Raw genomic sequence first — 21,862 nt, 5'->3', positions numbered from 1 at the left:
GGCATTGCATAAGGAATGCATTTGCATTTGGAAAAAAAAAAAATTCCTGTTAAATAGGGGGCGTGCCCGGGGAGGGGTCTGCTTATGTAGGATTCTTTGATTTATTTGTTTGTTGTAGGTTTAAAAAAATAAATATTGGATGTAATGAACTTTAAAAAACTAGTTAGAGCTAGTTAGGTGTATCGGACGTTGGGTCATAGTTTACATTTTTTCGTGTAATGTGCAATGTAAAATAGTGGGTTATGCTGGGATTTGAACCCAGAACAGCTGGCGTGGCATAAACGAGTCTGACCCAACCACTTGAGCCTATTTTTGCCCAACTCTGGCTATTATGGGTCTAAACGTAGAAAAACGGTCGAGACTGTTGACAAATTTGAAAACAAGCTGTTTAGCCAAATGGTCTAGCTATTGTTGGACAATGTTATTTATCGTCCATATGGCCCGAGGGCGGGTGGAAAACGTCGCCCAGATTTTTCTGCAGTATGGAAAATTTTCGTTGTTTGGTTGAAATGTTTGCCGCAGTCGTCTGTGACGTCATGAGTGGTGCACGAATGAGCGATGGCGCTGCATCACAGCTGATAAGAAGTCGTCCTCGTTCTCTTCCACTTCCTTAGTTCCTACCCCTCTTCTTCGTACAGTTCTCTATAGTATCTATAGTTCCCTTCCTACCATGTCCATGTCGCGCTTTTCGATTTTTCCTCCTCGCCTATAATGTAATTGTGCAATTGAATCGTAATACCGTTGTTCTGATCCGGCGAGCCTCTTTCAAATACGCCTCCGCCTGTTGAAAATCGTGGGAAAAGTGTCCCGAGCCGCCCTTCGACCGCTGGGAGGCGATAATAAAATTAATACAAAAGTGGGAGGATCGGACGAGCTGCGGAATTGTTCCGAGTCTTCTCATTTTTTCTTTCTTATTTTTTTATTTATTTATTTATTTTTCCCCCTTACGACCTCCTCTCGCCAGCTATCGCGATCGAATCGGCGAGACCAGGTTTATGATGAAAATTGTATGACTCGGAAACATGGCAAATGTGGAAAGGTACAGAACTCAGATGGTCTATACAGTGCAGGAGTACGGATTGTATCCAGTCCGGGACCACCACGAAAACGTAAGTCACGTTTCATGCAGATAACTACGTCTTTAGAATCTTTTCTTTTTTTTCTTTTTGCTTTCACTTTTAATAGATTTTTATTTATCCCCCGTCGAGTTCCGTTTCTGTTGTCCTCGCCGTCCTCAGTGTCACGGTGCCGTGTTGGCCTTCCACGATAAAAATCCCCTGGCATTCATTTTTTTTTGTACCCTTTGCCCTGACAAAATCCCAATATTTGCGATTAAACCAACAGATTTAACCTCGCCTTAATTTTGTTTATTTTCGCAAAGTGTAAAAAAAAAAAAATGTTTACCCGTTTTTGCCATCGTCAGACCTAAATTCCCCCAAAACAAAAGAAAAAACAAAAAAAACATCAAAATCTGTCAAAGTGACATTGCCTCTTTGGAATAAATCTTACTTGAATTATCAACAGGAAATAATGATTCTTTTCAAGTCTATTTCCATATAAGACTTCAAAAAACAGTTTGTTTTCATTAGAGACTATAAATTTAAAACACAGGAAACTGTTTACGAAATTCTTTTAATTGTATTAAGTGATCCCGTAATTGGAGTTAAATTTCAAATAAGGCCTTTCATTCTCCCCCAAGTTTTTTCATTATCTTGCACACATTTCACACTAAATATCCAAGACTGTATTTTTCGATATTACAACGTGCCGAAAGAAAAATATATCCATACTTTTCTTATTTAAGCACATCGATTCAGTATTATGTTGAGAACCATTTTTTTTTAACACTGTTATGTTTAAGTATCATAATTTTTTTATTATTTAAAAAATTGTTTTGAACGATTGAAACAGTAATGGTTTGTGAAATACAACCGAACATCCAATGAAAAGTCAAAAACTTAAAACAGCCGGTTGTTTAATTCATCTTCGTTTTCTTAATGGTGGAGATATCGACATTGTTAACCTTAAACAGTAATCGTATGTTGCCTGTCAGTTTATCTCATGTCAGTTTTTTGACAGACCCAACAACAAAGATGGCTAAATGTGTCTGACAAGCCAACAGAGTGTGTGGGTAGGCAGACCAAAATGATTGGTAACAACAAAATTACTAGTTCATTACTCCATATTTATTCCGTCGAGTACTGCGTTAAAATTGATTTCCATGAAAACATACGATGGAGATTACTAATACTATTGATTATAAACTATAATTTCAAGTTGCTTGTTAGTGTATTTCATGTTAGTTTTTTTTTTATAATAAATTTTTTAATATAGACAGACCCAACAACGAAGATGATGAAATGTGTCTGACAGGCCAACACAGCAAGTGTTGGCATATCAAAATGATCACTGACAACCAGATTACTAGTTCATCACCCCATATTTATTTAGTTGAGTGCGGTACTGTGTTAAAACAGATTTCCATGAAAACATACGGTGGAGATTACTAACTCTGTTAACCATAAACTGTAATTGCAAGTGACTTGTTATAGTCATATTTCATTTTAGTTCTTTTGGAAATTAAATTTTAAAATACAGACGGGCTCAATAACAAACATGGCTAAATGTGTATGACAGGCCAACACAGCAAGTGTAGGCATATCAAAATGATCCGTGACAACCAAATTAATAATAATCTTCATTCACAGCTTTAGCCATTTTACATTACATATAAATACATCACATACGATACATTATGTTGGAGCAACACTCAAAGCGGATGTAATTTTATTTTTAAAGTTTTGTAAGCTATTACAGAAAAGATCCACCTCTACTGAACTCATGAGCCTACATGCTCTGATAATAGGTGCTGAGAATAAGTAGTATTACAGAAAGGGATAGAAAATAGATTTTTATGTCTATTTAATTTCAAAGGAACATTTATATAAACTCGTTGCAGAAGCTGAACTCATTTCTCTAATAAAATTTAACATTTTATATAAAAATATAAAATCAAAAATATCTCTTCTTATTTTAAGGGGAATAATTTCCATCACAGCTCTTAGTTCATCATAATTTATATAATTAATTAAGGTTTTCAGTTGAGATAAAAAGTCAATGGCATGAGCAGGATTCGAACCCACGATCTTTGGCTTGATACGCCGCTGCTCTACCACCTGAGCTATTGAGACCTCGATCCACTCGGACACCAACCTCCCATCTCAACTACACCTTTTGAATTTTCCCTCCTTTTTGCCATTTTTCAAATGCTTCAAAAGCTGAAGATCATGGGTTCGAATCGCGCTCGTGCCATTGACTTTTTTATCCCAACTGAAAACCTTAATTAATTGTAAGATATTAATTGGTCAAGCGGACCACCAAACTAGTGAATTTAATAATTTATATAGTCTAAGTTTAAGTGTAATTTATAGGCTGAGAATCTTAAAAACCGATTTTGGACTTTTTCAAGTTTATTGATGCATTTGAGATAACTTGGAGACCAAACTGGAGAGTTGAACTTAAGAATAAATAGATTAATTGAAAAGCACAGAGTTTTTATACAATTTATTGTTGAAATCCTTGGAGTTTCTTTTTAAGAATCCTAGCAGTTTCACGGTTTATTTTCAATTGCACCTGTATGATCAGTAAAAGATAAAATTGTGTCAAAGATGATTTTTTTATTTTAAATTTATAGCACAAATATTATAACTAAATACAATCGGATTAGGGTTTCTATAAAAGCGTATAATTTGGCATTTGTTAATGTTCAGGTTCGTTATTTTTATCACACCAATTAATTAGGTTGTTCAGTTCAAATTGAACACTATCACAGTCTTCTAATGACATAATTACTAGTTTCTAGTTCATCACCCCATATTTATTTAGTCGAGTGCTGTACTGGTTAAAACTGATTTCCGTGAAAACATACGGTGGTATTACTGATACTGTTAACCATAAACTGTAATTGCAAGTTGTTAGTTTATTTAATTTTAGTTCTTTTGGATAATACATTTTAAAATGCAGATGGGCTCAATAATGATGATGGCTAAATGTCTCTGACAGGCCAACACAGCAATGATAGGCATATCAAAATGATCTGTGACACCAAATTACTAGTTCATCACCCCATATTTATTTAGTCGAGTGCTGTACTGAGTTAAAACTGATTTCTGTGAAAACTTAAGGTGGTGATTATTTCTACTGTTAACTGCTTATTTAATTTTAGTTCTTTTGGATAATAAATTTTAACATACAGACAGGCCGGATAATGTAAATGTGTCTGATAGGCCAACAGAGTGAGTTAGGCAGACCAAACTGATTGGTAATGACCAGATCACGACACTGAGAGGAAAGAAAAAGTGGCCACCTTTAATATATTTAATTATCTCTTAGACAATCCTCTATTGATTATCTTACAACAATATTTGGTCCGTTTCAAAGGATTAGAGGTAAATAAAACACAGATAAAATCTCCCACTTGTGTTTGCAATTGGATTTTGTAAATAAATCTTTGAATAGTCAATATTTTCATTGCTATTTTTTCTGTAAAGCTTCTTTTCTAATGTTCTGATGGATTTGTTTTTTTTTTTAAGTTGTACAATTTTTAAGTTTCAAACTGGGTTGAGTGATGGTTTTATGTGATACGGATTCGACTAGAATCATAGCATGGAAGATGGTAGAAGTCAAATGTATGTGACCAAGGTGCTTAACATTCCCAGAACAACTGTCCGAAGGGTCTTCCATCGCCACCAAGATACTGGAGGTTGCTCAAGAGGGCATGGACAGGTCGCTATCATGTCACATCTATCGCCACCAAGATACTGGAGGTTGCTCAAGAGGGCATGGACAGGTCGCCATCACGTCACATCTATCGCCACCAAGATACTGGAGGTTGCTCAAGAGGGCATGGACAGGTCGCCATCATGTCACATCTATCGCCACCAAGATACTGGAGGTTGCTCAAGAGGGCATGGACAGGTCGCCATCATGTCACATCTATCGCCACCAAGATACTGGAGGTTACTCAAGAAGGCATGGATAGGTCGCCATCATGTCACATCTATCGCCACCAAGATACTAGAAGTTACTCAAGAAGGCATGGATAGGTCGCCATCATGTCACATCTATCGCCACCAAGATACTAGAGGTTACTCAAGAAGGCATGTACAGGTCGCCATCATATCACATCTATCGCCACCAAGATACTGGAGGTTGTGCAAGAAGGCAAAGATATGGTCGCCATCAAGTCACATCTCAGAGACGATCGTTTTATTGTTGCAAATGTACTCTGTAATTGACATTTCATCGCTATTGAGATTAAGCAACGACTTCACCAAGTTAGAAATGTTACTGTCAGTTTATGCACTGTAAGGCAAAGACTTTCAGAAACTGGATTACATACTAGAAGGCCTGCCTCTGGTCCAGAACTTCTGACAAGGCATAGAACAGCTCAGTTAAATTTCACTAAAAATCACATCAATTGGTCTGAGCAAGATTGGGCTAAAATCTTGTTTTGGGATGAGTCAAGGTTTTGTTTGAGGTCTAATGACGGCCAAGAGAAGATTTGGAGAAGAACAGGAGAGCAATATATTCCCGCAACATTTTCACTCTGGAGAAGCTAAGGGAGGTGGTGGTGCAGCGTCAATATTGACAGAATTGTTTAATTTGCTTTCAGTATTTTTCCTAATAGTGAAAATTTCTTCTGGTTGGCGGGGTGATGAACCTGTAATTTGACCTTTACTGATCATATTGGATTTTTATTTAGGGTTGGTCTGTCAGTTGCATTTAGGCAAACCAAAATGATGGATGGAAATCATTGATATTCTTGTCAGTAAACTATAGTTGTAATGTAGCTAGGAGTTCTGATAGGATAATAAAGGTTATAATACAGACCCAACACTGAAGATGCTGAAATACGTCAGACAGATCAACACAGTGAGGATAGGCAGACAAAGTGGTAATTAGTGGCCGAATTACAAGATACATCGTGAGAAACAATACGACTATAGCTTAAACAAATGTTTCACACCTGGAATAATGTGTAAAAGCTAGAATATGTCTAGGGAATTTTTGTTACACCCTCGTATTGTATATTAAATTCTAGAATCATTGAACATGTTTTTCATGTTGAGAATTCATTTGAATAATTTAGAATATTGTGAATGTGTTACTGGAAACATTTATTTTGTTACGGTATTTTTTAAAATATATTTTTATATTTATATTATTTATCTTGTCAACCTACAGAACACTAGGTTGATAAAATCGTAACTTCTCAGAGAAAACTTTAAAAACGTTCAGTGCAGGTCATGACACATAACGTTTCAATGAATAGGAAATTTTTGCTGTTGAGAGGAGGAAAAATTGAAAAACCAGGCCGCTCTGAATGTTAAAGTCGGTGGAACCTGTGGGACTTCATAAATTCAAAATTAATGCCTCCGACCACACCTGTTGAGGGTTTTAATTCAATTAAATTGTCCAAATTAATAGTTTCTATTACATTAGTATTAGTAATCTTAAGTTGGCTGTGGGTTTATTTTATCTTAGGGTAATAATTTTAATATATACATATTTTAATAAATATTTTTTATTGATGGAGAGCTGTGCTGCTTGCATAACTTTATGATGTCAAAAGTTACAAGTAAAAATTGGTTGTAGGTAGAGTTTACTGACATTATTAACAATAAACTGTAATTGGACTATAGATAGAATTTTACTTCATTTCGGTTTTGTTAGAAAGTTTTTTTATTGGGCGAATGCTGTATTGTAATTGTGGTTTGTAGAACCATCATTTCCAACTATTGAATTGATATATACACTCCATCGTTATGATTTAAAAAAATAATTTTCTGTATTGCATGTACAACCATAACAATCTATAAATAAAATTTGTTGATAATTGATTATTATACATGGTTGACAATAAGAAGTAAGTGTACTATGACGGTTGGCTTATTTCATTTGCTTTGTTAGGATAATAAAATTTATTTTATTGTACATAGTTTTTACAGTAAGAACCATTTTCTGTGAAAACGTACAGTGGAGATTATCGACATTCATAACAATAAAACAGTTACGTATGACTTCCGTTTATTTCATTTCTGCGCTTACTCACTTGTCATTACTCACCGTGACACAGATTTTTTTCCTTGTATTTCGAAAGAAAGCCTTCAACTGAGTTTATTTACAGTGATGATATAAAATTTGCTTTAGTATTTAATTACAAAGGAAGGTCCTCTACCATTTCTTACATTTTCTTGCTCATTATTTTTCCTGTTAATATGGTACAAATCTATATTTGTTGATGATGCTTTGACGTACTTTATGTTTTAAAAGATTACATCATTTCTCTCCTATTGGAACATATTTTTGGCCTTCTTAATAATGTACAAACATGAGCAGATCTCACCTATGGTGCAATAGCTTCAGGAAACAAAACCATTCAAATTACCAAATAAAAAGAACTCTCTAAAATACACAAACTAGAGAAAATGTTCTATATTTACTATGGAAAACATTACTGAGACGAGCTCTTCTCCATGAAATTATTATTGTGGCTACAAAGCCAACCGTGAAAACCATGAAAAAATAACCATAGTATCATGATTTTAACAAAACTTCTGTATTCTAATAACTACAAATGGGAATTGGAGAAAACTAATATATTTATAATGCTAGCCTAGTGCAAGAGGGTTTTAGTCCTAAAACCATTCTCTCTCATCTTTCAAAGGAAAGTTATTGTAAATGATAAAGAAACTCAATCTAATCTGAACAGAAGATTTAAACTTAAAGACCGTGATCATGTTATTGGGTTCCATGCATGCTCAGTTTGTCTGTCAGTGAATTTGACCTCAGTTTACAGTGAAGGAAAATGAATAATTAGATGCCATTAGAAAAAGAATATCGTTTAACTGACAGAACTGGAACCCTTCTATCGGATAAAAATGCTCGATATATTTTTAGAATAGAAAGGTGATGTGGATCTCAAGGGACGATTTGAAAAGAAAGAAATATAATAAGAGGAAGTGGAAAGAAACTAAGAATTTTTTCACAGTGGTGCAGCTTTTGACAGAATGGGCATCAGAAAAAGGTTGCAGTCAAGAAATATTTTGTTGATTCTGTATAGAAGTTTAAGAAACTCTGATACGTTTTCTAACAGATATAGGGCTACAACACAACTGATAGAAACTAGAGAAATAAATAAAACTCATGTTTAATTAGGATGAACATTTGTACTGTAACTACAGGACTTAAAGGGCATATAGTCAGGACCCCACATATTTCTCATTCATTCTCAGACATAGATCGGTTGGGTTAGGTTTGGTTGGGTCACAGGCACATTAGGTTAGGTAGGATTCAGGACAAGTTAGGTAGAATTAGGGTCAGACCGTTTAGGTTAGGTAGGATTAGGGACAAGTTAAGTGCCATAAATGATTCATTGTTTTCCTGTGAACTTGAGAAATGCTACAGCTGGCAGTTTTAGCAAAAAAAAAATAGAAATATATATATACAAAAATACTAAATAACCAGAACAACTGAAGTGTTTGAAACTTTGATATTTTTCTCTCAGATGGGACTGACCAGAATATGCAAACCAGGATTATCTAATACAATCAATTTAAAAATGAAAAAATCTATATTTGCTTTTTTTAGGATAACACGAATAAATTTATTTGCTGAGTCTTTTACTGTATTTGTTTTCAACCATTTTCACATTAAAAATAAAATGAATTTCTTCATTTTTTTTTATCCACGATGTTGACAATGGTCAATGTGTTTGAAATTAAGTACATAGAGATAATTGCTTTTGTAGTATGATTAGAGATCGGAGCACTCGACCAGAATTCAATCTTTATTGTCCTTATCAAGCCAAAAATGTTATTTTTTTTTTAACTGTTCAGTTATTGAAAAATATTAGTATTTTTAATTCACCTTGTGTCATGCATAATTAACTGCAACGTAGGTGCAGGAATGAAATAAACTCTGAGCTACATCACGGCTATATTTCATTGTTCTAAATGTCCAGTAATCTTCACCTAGATCTAATTTTTATTTGTACGTTTTCACAGAAAATGGTCGTAAATACAATACAGTACTCGGCCCATTTTATATTACTTTATTACCGTAATAAAACAAACTGACGGCTGTTTACAGACTAAAGCTCATTTCTTAGAAGGAATGATGTTCGTCAAATATCTTTTTACAAAAATGTAGATTGTATTATTTCTTTACAACGTTTCAACTCTCATTGAGATGCAAGGAATTTGTGTTTTAAGTTTTTATTTAGTTATTTATTTTAAATTGTATTAACTAAAGACGTTGCTTGGTTCCTGGTTATTTCGGTTCGTCACTCGCCTCAGCTTTTTGCGATCTTAGTGGTGGGTTTCTGTTATTTTCATTTGATCAAGTATAAAATGGACCTGAATAATAGAAAATGAAAAACAAAAAAGCGACTCATAGGCCATCAATCTGCAAATCTCAACATCCAGTGTCACAATAAAATTTTGCATTACTATGGCATGATGGCTTGGGTTATGTATTTTATTTATGATTTTGAAAAACTTGAAAAAATAAAGAAATTTACTTGCTTATTTTAACATTTTTTCTTGTTTTATTATTGAAACTGGCCGTTATGTAAAACAAATAGTTTTAAAAATAATCCATTTGTACTACACTCAGCATGTTATTTTCTTTATTGCCCTTCACGTTGAAATGATTCACCGATAAGTCAATACTATTCCATTTTGCTTTATTGTCAGGGTTGCACAAACTTATTCAAAAATTTGCATTTACGCTAATTGTACACGTTCCAGGTTCACTGTTTCATGCATTGATATAGTGTATACGTATATGTAATTAATTTTTTAAAATAATTGTATAACACTGTTGTTACTTTGTGTTTAATAATTTATAATTTCAGGATAATGAAGCAACTAGACGAGTACGTCTTAAAATTATAAGAGGTCATCAGTTGGCAAAAAAAGATATTTTTGGAGCAAGGTAAGGCTCTTTTTATCATAATTACTGGTGTTTGGTTTAGTTTTCATCTGTTGGCAGAGTTGGATAAAATTAGGCTATGGGAAATTGTGTTCTGACTTAATTTATCATTATTTTTTATTTGCATAGCCTAAAATAAATTTAGATGTCAAGATATTTCTCTCTCTCTCTCTCTCTCTCTCTCTCTCTCTCTCTCTCTCTCTNTATATATATTTTCCCCCCACTTTATTTTGGATATTTCTTCTCAACACACAACAAATTGATTAAAATTAATCACACCAACTATAGTTTCTAATATCTGGCCTCAAAAAGTATTATCAGTTTTTGTTGTTCATCATCTGATACAGGGGACATTTTAACTGTTCCAGCGATCCTTATGTGAGGATTGACCTGAATACAATAGTTGGTGAAGCGACTGTGGATTCTGTCTTGACCAAAACAAAAAAAAGGGTGATTACTTGTTGTTATCAAACAGTTTAAACAAATATTCTACTTTTAATGCTGTTATCTTTGTTTACAGACGTTAAATCCATCCTGGAATGAAGAGTTTATTTTTAAAGTAATTACTATTATCTCATTAGAAATATAGTACATTAATAGCAATATTATAAATTAAAAAAAAATAAATGTCTTTTCAAGGTAAAACCGTCTGAACATAAACTTGTTCTTCAAGTTTTTGACGAAAATCGTTTGACGCGAGATGATTTCCTTGGCCAAGTTGAACTGTTATTGGAAAACTTACCAGTGGAAGTCGAAGGAACAGAAATAGCTTCAAAAAAGTATATTCTTTATCCAAGGAGGTAAGCAATGGTGTTTTTATAAATTATTTCTCTTTCTCTCTCTTGAAAAATCGTAAAAACGCGTATTAATCTGTTTTTACTTCATTTTCATTTGCAATCATAGTAAAGAAAAACTGGTGGTTTTTAAAAATTGAAATCACTACGTAAATATTAAATTTTATATTGTTTGGTGTTTTAACAACCACACCTTGCTAGTGATTAATATATTTAATTATTTTTATAAAAACAATTAAAATGGTTAATAATTCTTTATATAAAATAATTTACCGACATGTTTTTTCTGTTTTGATCTGCATTGTGTTAATTGTTATTAATATTTAACAGCAATAATTACATAGTACTGAGAAACATTGTGCAATATTATAATATTAAAACAAATATTCTTTTTATGGTCTAGTTTAAATTATGATCTTACATATGGTGCTGCGTATGCGTATTTTTTTTGGGGGGAGGTAAAAAAGGCCAGGGGTAAAGGTAAGAATTGAACTCGTGACTGCGGGGTACATGAAACGACAGTCTTATCTAACCCCTCTGCTACCTCGGTTTCCACTTTAGATATTTAATAATCTTTCTTTTTATCATTTATATTAAAGTCATGATAATGTTTTTCCGCCAAATTTTAATTTAGTTGTTTATCTCAGTTATGTTTAAAAATATGAGGCAGATATTTTATTATCATATCGTACTGTGATCTTCGTTAGAGATTTTTTTTTTTTTTTTTTTTTTTTTTTGGTAGAGATTATTTATCTTGAAATGAGTTATTTATTGCAACAAATCTCATTAATATTGGGCTGGTGCAAAAATAACGCTGATTTTGAAAAGGCAGTCAAAACTATTTTTAATTTTTTATAAAGTAAAGAAAATTTATTTGAAATATTTTTCATCACAATCTATACTTCTTTGCCAATGTGTAATAAGTGCTTTTATTCCGCTGGCATAAAAATCTTTATTTCGACTCACAATAAAGTCTTGGAAGGTTCTTTCGGTTTAACTGTGTTCTATAAAAAATTTATCCCTCAAGAAGTGATCAAAATACCTAAAAAAGTAGAAATCTGTCTAGGGTCGGGTGAATATAGAGGGTGCGGTAAGGTTTCGTACCCTTAGCCCTTAAGTCACTGCAAGGTTGGCATTGGGACATGTGGCCTAGCGTTATCCTGAAGACGAATAACGGTTTACCTTACGGTTTACCAATGCTGGACAAAGACATTGCAATTTCTCATGCATTTTGTCAATTTCTCGACAATATTTCTCTGCTGTGATAGTTTCACCGTAATTCAGGAAATTATAGCGAACAACACTAGCAGTACACTACCGAACAGTCACCATAACGCCTAACTAAACCGTTGCAGCCACCACTTTGTATTTTTAAAAATAAAATCCTGGAAAACTTGTTATATAAGGATTAAAAGTCCAAAATTTCATTGGAATGATTTTTTTTGTCTTTTTAATGTTTGATTACTTGTATTTAGCATGTAATGTGTTCTATTTTAAAGTTTACCTTTATTTGCAATTTTAAAGATTATTTACTAATAATTTTCTCTTGACTGTTTCTTTTGGCCATGAGCCTGTAATATTTGAATATTAATAATAATAATTGGTTGGGTTTTATATAACTTTTACAGTTCAAGATCACGTGTTCGAGGCTATTTGGAAATTTATCATGCCTTTATTGATGATGAAGTCAGTAACAATTCAAGAAGAGATGGCTCAAGGGATTTGGAAGTAGAAGCTAGTTCAGAAGCATGCGATCGAAACAATTTGCCAGAGGGAGCTCAAGTATGTTTTTTTTTTAATATATATTTTATTGTTCGAATATTGACAGTTTTTTTAATGTTTAGGTCTGTGATAACACCCTCCCTGCAGGATGGGAAGAAAGGCAAGATGCTAATGGACGGACTTACTATGTAAACCATGTTGCTCGGTCTACACAGTGGGACAGGCCTGTTCCAGAGTATGTATAAGTTGTTATAATTTTTCGCTTAAGGAAATGGGCCATTGCTTGATTGCTTGGAAGATGTAGCCTGAAGGTGCAAGGTCAGGACTTAGGGTTGTTACGGTAGAAACTCGTGATGTCCGCTTGAAAACTATTTTGCTTGTGCAGTCAGACATTGTCTTGTAGAAAAAGTACTTTCTTCCTTTTCTCCAAAGCTGGGTATTGCCTCTCCAAAACATTGTTGCAGGTAACAATTCTTTTGATGAAATGTACATCATTTGGATTTTGAAGGAGAAGGTAGTTTTGTTTCCAGGTGTTCAGCTGCAAGGTGGGCTCTCATGTAGAAACTCTTAAATCCTTTTCAGTTTCCCTGACTGTGTGCCGGTGCTATTCACATACAGGGTGAATTGCTACTCGTGCTACAAACTTCTCCAGTAGATTCTTCACCCTAAAATGAACAAAAAAGTTCATATTGTCCATGGTCCGATTCTCAACCATTTCAGAGTAATTTCGCTTTTTATCGATTTTGAAAGATATCACGTCCTGGCGTCGGAAAATCGTGATATCTTTTAATCTAAACATTTCTCTGAAAATCTAATAGCACCGTTGAAATTCCCGTTAATTTTTCAATAAGAAGATGACGGTGGCAAAATGTTTGGGCTAATTTTTTGTGTTTTATTTCAGCCAGAACTACAAAAAGAGTGGGAAATTGTGTAAATCGGAAAGTGTATAAAGTAATCCAGAGTTTCTAATTTTAGTCTCAGAAGGCAGCAAATTTGAGGAAAACTACCTGATTTAATAACGCTTCCAACGCACTCGTCATTTTCTTATTTAGTGGTTGTGAGACCAAGATGTTGATGACAAAAAGAGAAAAAATGGTGGTTCAAGGATTGCTAATGTTTGAGAGTGACTTGCTACTCGTGCTACAAACTTCACCAGTAGATTCTTGACCCTAAAATGAACAAAAAAGTTCATATTGACCATGGTCCGATTCTCAACCATTTCAGAGTAATTTCGCTTTTTATCGATTTTGAAAGATATCACGTCCTGGCGTCGGAAAATCGTGATATCTTTTAATCTAAACATTTCTCTTAAAATCTATAAGCACCGTTGAAATCCCCGTTAATTTTTCAATAAGAAGATGAAGGTGGCAAAACGTTTGGGTCTTTCTTCCTTGACCTTCTAGCTGTTTGTAAACTTCTTAAGCATTACATACTAAATGGGCATTAAATTAAATTAAAAAATTTCAATGGAATTATGATTTTGATTCTCTCTAAAAATTAACGGGGATTTCAACGGTGCTTATAGATTTTAAGAGAAATGTTTAGATTAAAAGATATCACGATTTTCCGACGCCAGGACGTGATATCTTTCAAAATCGATAAAAAGCGAAATTACTCTGAAATGGTTGAGAATCGGACCATGGTCAATATGAACTTTTTTGTTCATTTTAGGGTCAAGAATCTACTGGTGAAGTTTGTAGCACGAGTAGCAAGTCACTCTCAAACATTAGCAATCCTTGAACCACCATTTTTTCTCTTTTTGTCATCAACATCTTGGTCTCACAACCACTAAATAAGAAAATGACGAGTGCGTTGGAAGCGTTATTAAATCAGGTAGTTTTCCTCAAATTTGCTGCCTTCTGAGACTAAAATTAGAAACTCTGGATTACTTTATACACTTTCCGATTTACACAATTTTCCACTCTTTTTGTAGTTCTGGCTGAAATAAAACACAAAAAATTAGCCCAAACATTTTGCCACCGTCATCTTCTTATTGAAAAATTAACGGGAATTTCAACGGTGCTATTAGATTTTCAGAGAAATGTTTAGATTAAAAGATATCACGATTTTCCGACGCCAGGACGTGATATCTTTCAAAATCGATAAAAAGCGAAATTACTCTGAAATGGTTGAGAATCGGACCATGGACAATATGAACTTTTTTGTTCATTTTAGGGTGAAGAATCTACTGGAGAAGTTTGTAGCACGAGTAGCAATTCACCCTGTATAACAAATCTACATAGGTGTATCGAAATCATTTTTTTTTGTATAAACAAATCTCAGAAGGGTCTGATGACCTGAAGGGGTTGATGACAGGTAGGTTGTACTGTTAGACCACCACTCCCCCAGGTCCCTTTAGTATCAATAGAAACCATGAATGAAACTGGCACAAAACTCTGTCAAGAACCTGTGTTTTTGCTTGGCTTAAAAAATTTTCTACAGGGTGTGAAAAGGTTGAGAACAAAATCTACGATCACCAGCCACGAGTGTGACCAAGAGCAAAATTAAGGGGGTTTTTGTCGTTTTTCCATGATTGACGCACAATTAATGTGCAATGTTATTGTGAATTATCGGATGGTGAAAAATTGCCATTTCGAATCAAAAGGAAGAAACAATCGGCCAGAAGTGTCATTCTTCTACATCAGTGGTTCCCAAAGTGGTCCCTACGGACCCCCAGGGGTCCCTGGTACATTCAGAGGGTCCGTGGAAAATTAAAATTGATTTGGGGGTCTCTGAACAACGTCAGGGGGTCCGCGCAAGGTTTAATATAAAATAATATAATATAAATAATAATATAATATAAAACAGAAGTACGTTGGTTATCTAAAAGTGCATGTTTAAATGGATTTTATGCGCTCTTTGACTCAGTGTTGGAATTCCTGGAAACCAAAGACAGTGATTTGCGACACAATTTAATTAACTCAAAAAATGACAGTCTATTCTGATTTATTTGCCAGATTTAACGAAACTAATTTGAAATTACAAGGTGCCCAATTAAATTTAATCAAAACTAAAAGCGTAATGTTTGCAAAACTTGGGAAGAGGAGAATGTTCTCAGTTTCCAAATCTTTCGAAATTGCAAATTAAAGATGAAGATTTGCTTGCTTACTGTTAACACTTAACAGCTTTTCACACAGACCTGAACAAAAGATTTGAAGACATTCTTCACTTCCTGTGAACCCTTTTGCATGTGGACAAACTCAGATCCCAAACACAGATGAATCCATACTAATACAGGAGCAGCTTATTGAAATATCCACAAATGAGGAACTTAAACCAATGTTTGTACAAGGATACCACAAATTATGGTTACAAAAACAGATCCCGATTTTATATCCTGCATTATGGGTTATTGTACAGTTGTTGACTGCTTTGGTTGAATGTGGATTCAGTGCCGTTATGAACCTCATCACAAAAGAAAGAAACTGATTAGAAATTATACACTCATAACATCTCATCACGTTCATCCAAGTCATTAATTTTTGTATATTTTAAATAAAAGTAATTAATATTATAATTTATATACACTAATTTCTTGGTCCGCTTGACCAGTTAATATATTATAATTAATTAAGGTTTTTAGTTGAAATAAAAAAGTCAGTGGCATGAGTGGGATTCGAACCCACGATCTTCGGCTTGATACGCCACTGCTCTACCACTTGAGCTAGCTATCGTGACCTCGACCACTCGGACCCAACTTCCCATCTCAACCGCACCTTTTGAATTTTCCCTCCTTTTTGCCATTTTTCAAATGTCGTGTAATCAGATTGGATTCTCGACGACAAATGAAATGGCCACGGAGAGCTTTAGTGAAGTATACTTCATTCCAAATAATTAAAAAAGGTGAAAAATGGCAAAAAGGAGGGAAAATTCAAAAGGTGCGGTTGAGATGGGAAGTTGGTGTCCGAGTGGATCAAGGTCACGATAGCTCAAGTGGTAGAGCAGTATCAAGCCGAAGATCGTGGGTTTGAATCCCGCTCGTGCCATTGACTTTTTTATCTCAACTAAAAACCTTAATTACAATAATTTATATATATTTATAATTTCAAAAATACTTCTTCAACAAAACTTTTTTTAAAATTTGTAATTTTTATATTATGCATTTATGTGGCTTTTTCACTTGGGGTTCCCTGGGCAATTTTTGACTATAAAAAGGGGGTCCATGGGTCAAAAAAGTTTGGGAACCACTGTTCTACATAACACCAGTCCTCATCCGGCTTATACCACAATGCAAAAATTGGATGCAGTATTTCTAGATAGAAAAAAATATTAAAAAAATCTATAAAAAAAATAATATATTTTTGTAAGCTTAATAAAATAAAGTTAGAATTTTTAAAAATGAATCCTGTTTATATTTGATACACCCAAGGAAGTTTATTTGATAGTTTTTGTTAGTAGTTCGATAGTTTTTTAGGTTTTTTTTGTTTTTAGTATCAGCTTCATTAGCAGCATTCGAGACTCACCTTTAACCTTGCTCCTTTTGCAGGCTTTCATCACCTCTCTCAATTTTTAAACAACAAAATTCATCACTGAGTCTTCTCCTTTTACAAATTTAAAACAAGTAATTGGTAATGAATCAATTATCTAATCCAATAATTGCCTGAATATTACAAGAATTTTCATACCTCAGTGTCATTTTTATCAAAAGAATGCCAAACAAACAGTGAAAATAAAATGAGGGGCATTGTTTACAAAATGATTTCATATAGTAAAGGGTTGTGAAGTGATAACAATAACATACAAAAGAGAGTGGGAAACAAATAAACATTTGGAATAGTTCAAAAACTCACTTTTTACCACTTGTTTGTGTCTATCTCTAGTTCTGCCCACCAAAACCTGCAGAACCTGGAATCGGCTGCAACTGAATTTCAAAGACGTTTTCACATAAGTGTCGATGAAGCAGACTCATCAACACGGAGAGCCAGTTTAATGTCCTCTCATGTAAGTATTTGATTAAAAAAAAAAAAAAATAATAATAATTAGAGGCATCGCTTGATTTCCATGATTTCAGAGCACCGATGATCAGACTGTCAATACTTCTAGTGAAGGCCTGCCCGAAGGTTGGGGCTTACAAATCGCTCCGAATGGCAGAGTATTTTTCATAGATCATAATAAAAAATCGACAACTTGGGTGGATCCTAGGACTGGTAAGAGAAATAACTAAACCCGTAAATTTACGGAAAAGTGATATTAAATATTTTAATGTATAATTTTTTAATTTTTTAAAGGCAGGGCAAGTGCTATGCCCCAACAAAGTGGAGCGGGAAGTCAAATCAGAGGACATGTCACACCTGACGGAGATTTGGGTTCTTTACCAGAAGGATGGGAAGAGAGGGTCCATACTGACGGCCGGATATTTTTTATTGATCATAGTAAGAACTATTTGAATAAACTGCAACCTTTGCATCGTGTTAAATATGTTATTGTGCTATTAACACCTTTTTAGACGCAATATTTTTTTTTAATTGATAAACTATAATAATAATTTTTTTGTTTTATAATGTTTATTTATTATGTACCTAAGTGACATAATTAAAGATTTTCATCTGTTCGCTAAAATTTTACGTTTATTATTTAATAGATGAAGGGTAAGGGATTAGGGTGCGAGTAGTAGGTCAACCCCTTTTCCTACCCGAATGAGTAAAGTGGCTTATGTTATTGTACTTGAAAAATACCAAAAAAATTACTTTAAAAAAGTGTAATAACGAATTTTTCAAAATTGGAATTTCAGAATTCGAAAATTTTCAAATAAAATGGGGGGGATAGCATGAAAAAAATACCAGGGGCGATGGTGGGAATCAAAAACACGACCGAAGTTCTACTCAGCTACCGCGGTCCTCACTTGAACATAATTTAAAAAAATAGATGAACTGACAAGGTCTTGTTGCTTAAATTTTAAATATTGCACTCTTGATTAAAAAAAAAATTTTATTAGGTAGTTTATGAAATGTGTTTATATGTTATATGTTTTATTTAAATATTTTTAAGTTTTAAAATAAATTTATTCAACTTTTAATTGCAGATTCTAGAAAAACACAATGGGAAGACCCCAGATTAGCTAATCCCCAGATTGCTGGACCAGTAAGTGTTTTTGTTTTTTGATGAAGTGGTTTTTTATATATTTGATTTTTAATTTTTTTTTTTTTTTTTATAGGCGGTGCCTTACTCTAGAGACTACAAACGTAAATACGAATATCTGAAAACTCAGTTAAGGAAGCCTGTAAGTTGTACTTTTTTAAAATAAATATTCTTTAGCCCAATAAGCTCCTGTAACGTCTCTAATTACTCAAATATATAAAATTAAATTTTGAACTATTATGGGAAATTATTTTCAGACAAATGTTCCAAACAAATTGGAAATTAAAGTTAGAAGACATGCAATTTTGGAAGATTCGTATAGAATTATTACAAACAACGCATCGCGGCCTGATTTACTGAAAACTAAACTTTGGGTGGAATTTGAGGGCGAAGTGGGATTGGACTATGGAGGCCTGGCGAGGGAATGGTTTTTTCTTTTGTCCAAAGAAATGTTCAACCCTTATTATGGATTGTTTGAATATTCAGCCATGTAAGTACATCTCGCATATGAAAAAAAAAGCTTAATAAAACCTTGCCTAACAAATTAACAACGGATTTATTTTATTTTTTTAATTTTTCAAAGGGACAACTATACTCTACAGATCAACCCAAATTCTGGTTTATGTAATGAGGAACATCTGAACTACTTTAAATTTATTGGAAGAATTGCTGGGCTTGCGGTATATCACGGAAAACTTCTTGATGGTAAAATATTTGTAATTTATTAAAAAAAAAAAATTACAGTTATTCATACATATGTGTTTCTCATAGCATTTTTCATTCGACCATTTTACAAAATGATGCTTGGAAAAAATATCGAATTAAAAGACATGGAAAGCGTAGATTCCGAGTACTACAATTCTCTCTTGTGGATTAAGGAAAATGATCCGGCTGAACTCGGTCTGACATTTTCCGTTGACGAAGACACCTTAGGCCATACATGTCAGAGAGAATTGAAACCAAACGGTGGTAATATTCCACTAACACAGGAAAATAAAGATGAATATATAAGGTTGGTTTTAAATATTTTTTCCCTACATAAATGAACTTTTTTAAATTTAAATTCATGTGTACTTTTTTGTATAGACTTGTGATAGAGTGGAGATTTGTTGCTCGTGTGCAGGACCAAATGAATGCTTTCTTAGATGGATTCAATGCTCTCGTTCCGCTTAATCTCATTAAAATCTTTGATGAGAACGAACTGGAATTACTCATGTGTGGCATACAGAACATAGATGTCAAGGATTGGAAGACAAATACCGTTTATAAAGGAGATTATCATCCTAATCACATTACTATTCAATGGTTTTGGAGGGTAAAGTATTATTCGTTTAGCACAGTTTATATCAGTTATTAGTTATTCCATGATGGGTGCACGATTATTAAATATATAAAAATAATCTGAGAAAATTGACAAATCTAATTTATTTGTAGGTAGTACTATCTTTTAGTAATGAAATGAGGTCAAGATTGCTTCAGTTTGTCACAGGAACTTCAAGAGTTCCTATGAACGGATTTAAAGAACTATACGGGAGCAACGGGCCACAGATGTTCACTATTGAAAAGTGGGGTTCAACTGACAATTACCCAAGAGCTCATACTTGGTACTTAATTTTAAATTTATCTTGTTACTAATTAAAAAAAAAAAGGTTTTTTTGTAATATATATTTTTTTTAAATCAGCTTCAACCGTCTAGATCTTCCTCCTTATGAAAGTTATCAGGACTTGAGAGAAAAATTAATAAAGGCCATTGAAGGGTCACAGGGTTTTGCAGGAGTTGACTAGCCTTTTTGAATTGTAGCGAGGTAAACAGATATCACACTACTTTATAAATCAAGAAAGTTGTAAGTTTTTTTTATACCGATGTACTGCATTTACTCATTTTGTTGTTTTTCATTTGTGATACATTATTAGTCATACATTGTTTTTTCTTTGGGGGGGGGGGATTTGGCTCATTTTTTAATTTTTAATTTTTTTTTTAGAACTTCTAAAAAGGAAACGTGACTTTATGTTGAATGAAATTTGAAAAGCAATTAACTTAAAATTTAAGATTTTGAAGAAAGAACTAGTCCTACAGCTACCTCATCACTTTTCCATTTGATACGATACCACTTTTGAAAAGCCAATAACACACTTGCACAACGGATTGTATTAACAATTAAAAAAATTATTAACACATTGATGTTTTTTTTTTAATAATTATTTTATTTATGCTATATATTTATAATTTTAAAAGGTTTAATGATGCTTTTCTGCTTTTGTTGAAAAGTTATGTGTAAAATAATTATTTATCTTACATTTTAAAAACATTGATTTTAATTGACAATTTTCTAACATCTGATTAGACAATTTTTTTTTAAAATTTGTGTGATAATAAGTGATTAGTAAAAACTATTTTTTTTTTAATGTTAAAATTTCCTTTTTATTAGTTCAACTTTTTCCATTTTTTGAATATATAAACAATAAAGTCTTAAGTGTTGCAGATACTGTTAATAAAATAATTTTTTACTGTGAGACAACGTGCAGAAACAGCCAATGGTAAAAAATATCACTGGTATTGAGTAAATTCAGTATATCTTAAAAAAAAAAAAAAAAATCGAAACTGCAGGGAAACTTAACATGTGATTGTTAAAATTATTATGTGATGAAAAAAAAATGTGTGTAAAGTGCATTACTTGCAATACTTTACGGTCCTTTAACTGTGAATTATATTTTTCATAAAAAATTAGTCCATATTTAATATATTTCTTTAAGTTGATTTTTACATTTTATTTCTTTTTAAGTAATATTTGATAAACATATAAATAAATATATATATTATATAATAATGTTACATATTGCTGTACTTTTATTGACAAACTTTTTGTCCAAAACGATGGATTTTACAAATTACACTACTTGTTGATTTAGAAATTTGTATTGTAGACATTATTAAATGAATATATATTTTAATTATATCAATATTGTATAATTTGTAATATCTTGTTTTCATTTGTGAAAAGGTCGTCGCAAAAAAAAAAATAAATAAATAAAATAAAATAAATAAATAAAAATTACAAAAAAAATAAAAGTAAAGTAAAAATATTAAACATGTGGCAACTTGTATGAATATTCTTTTGAATTTTGTTTGCTATAGATCGACAACTGAGATTTGTTTATTCAAATTGTACAGAGATTTTTAAATTGATCCTTTATCGTTTTTGTTACATATTGTACAAGAGGAATGCCGTTCTCTCTTGTCGGTAGAATTCCATATATAAATTTGTAGAAAT

General features: G+C 32.9%; 1 protein-coding gene across 4 annotated transcripts; it reads left to right on the top strand.

The window, feature by feature from the left end:
- The first annotated feature begins 583 nt into the window (after window positions 1-583).
- On the top strand, window positions 584-20,768 carry LOC106663324 (E3 ubiquitin-protein ligase Nedd-4). 4 transcript variants are annotated; one of them, XR_001340013.2, is made up of 19 exons: window positions 584-1,109; window positions 9,920-9,999; window positions 10,344-10,446; window positions 10,517-10,555; window positions 10,636-10,796; window positions 12,419-12,572; window positions 12,635-12,747; window positions 17,333-17,453; window positions 17,524-17,659; window positions 17,741-17,884; window positions 18,535-18,593; window positions 18,667-18,732; window positions 18,848-19,080; window positions 19,174-19,295; window positions 19,362-19,602; window positions 19,677-19,905; window positions 20,025-20,194; window positions 20,273-20,434; window positions 20,573-20,768. XR_001340013.2 is itself a non-coding variant. In XM_014388076.2 (19 exons), the coding sequence occupies exons 1-18, from the start codon at window positions 1,023-1,025 to the stop codon at window positions 20,373-20,375; spliced, it is 2,361 nt and encodes a 786-aa protein (XP_014243562.1). In that variant the 5' UTR covers window positions 584-1,022; the 3' UTR covers window positions 20,376-20,395; window positions 20,573-20,768. The 4 variants fall into 4 exon arrangements, 3 of the variants coding, with proteins under 3 accessions (XP_014243562.1, XP_014243561.1, XP_014243563.1); XM_014388076.2 differs by having other exon boundaries at window positions 20,273-20,395; XM_014388075.2 differs by having other exon boundaries at window positions 20,273-20,768.
- The last annotated feature ends 1,094 nt before the right edge of the window (window positions 20,769-21,862 follow it).

This window comes from Cimex lectularius, unplaced genomic scaffold (genome assembly GCF_000648675.2).
Source record: "Cimex lectularius strain Harlan isolate CLEC.00 unplaced genomic scaffold, Clec_2.1 scaffold361, whole genome shotgun sequence".
Classification (NCBI taxonomy): Eukaryota; Metazoa; Arthropoda; class Insecta; order Hemiptera; family Cimicidae; genus Cimex; species Cimex lectularius.
Note: the sequence above shows the minus strand (reverse complement) of the source record. Positions and strands in the feature narration are given on the sequence as shown.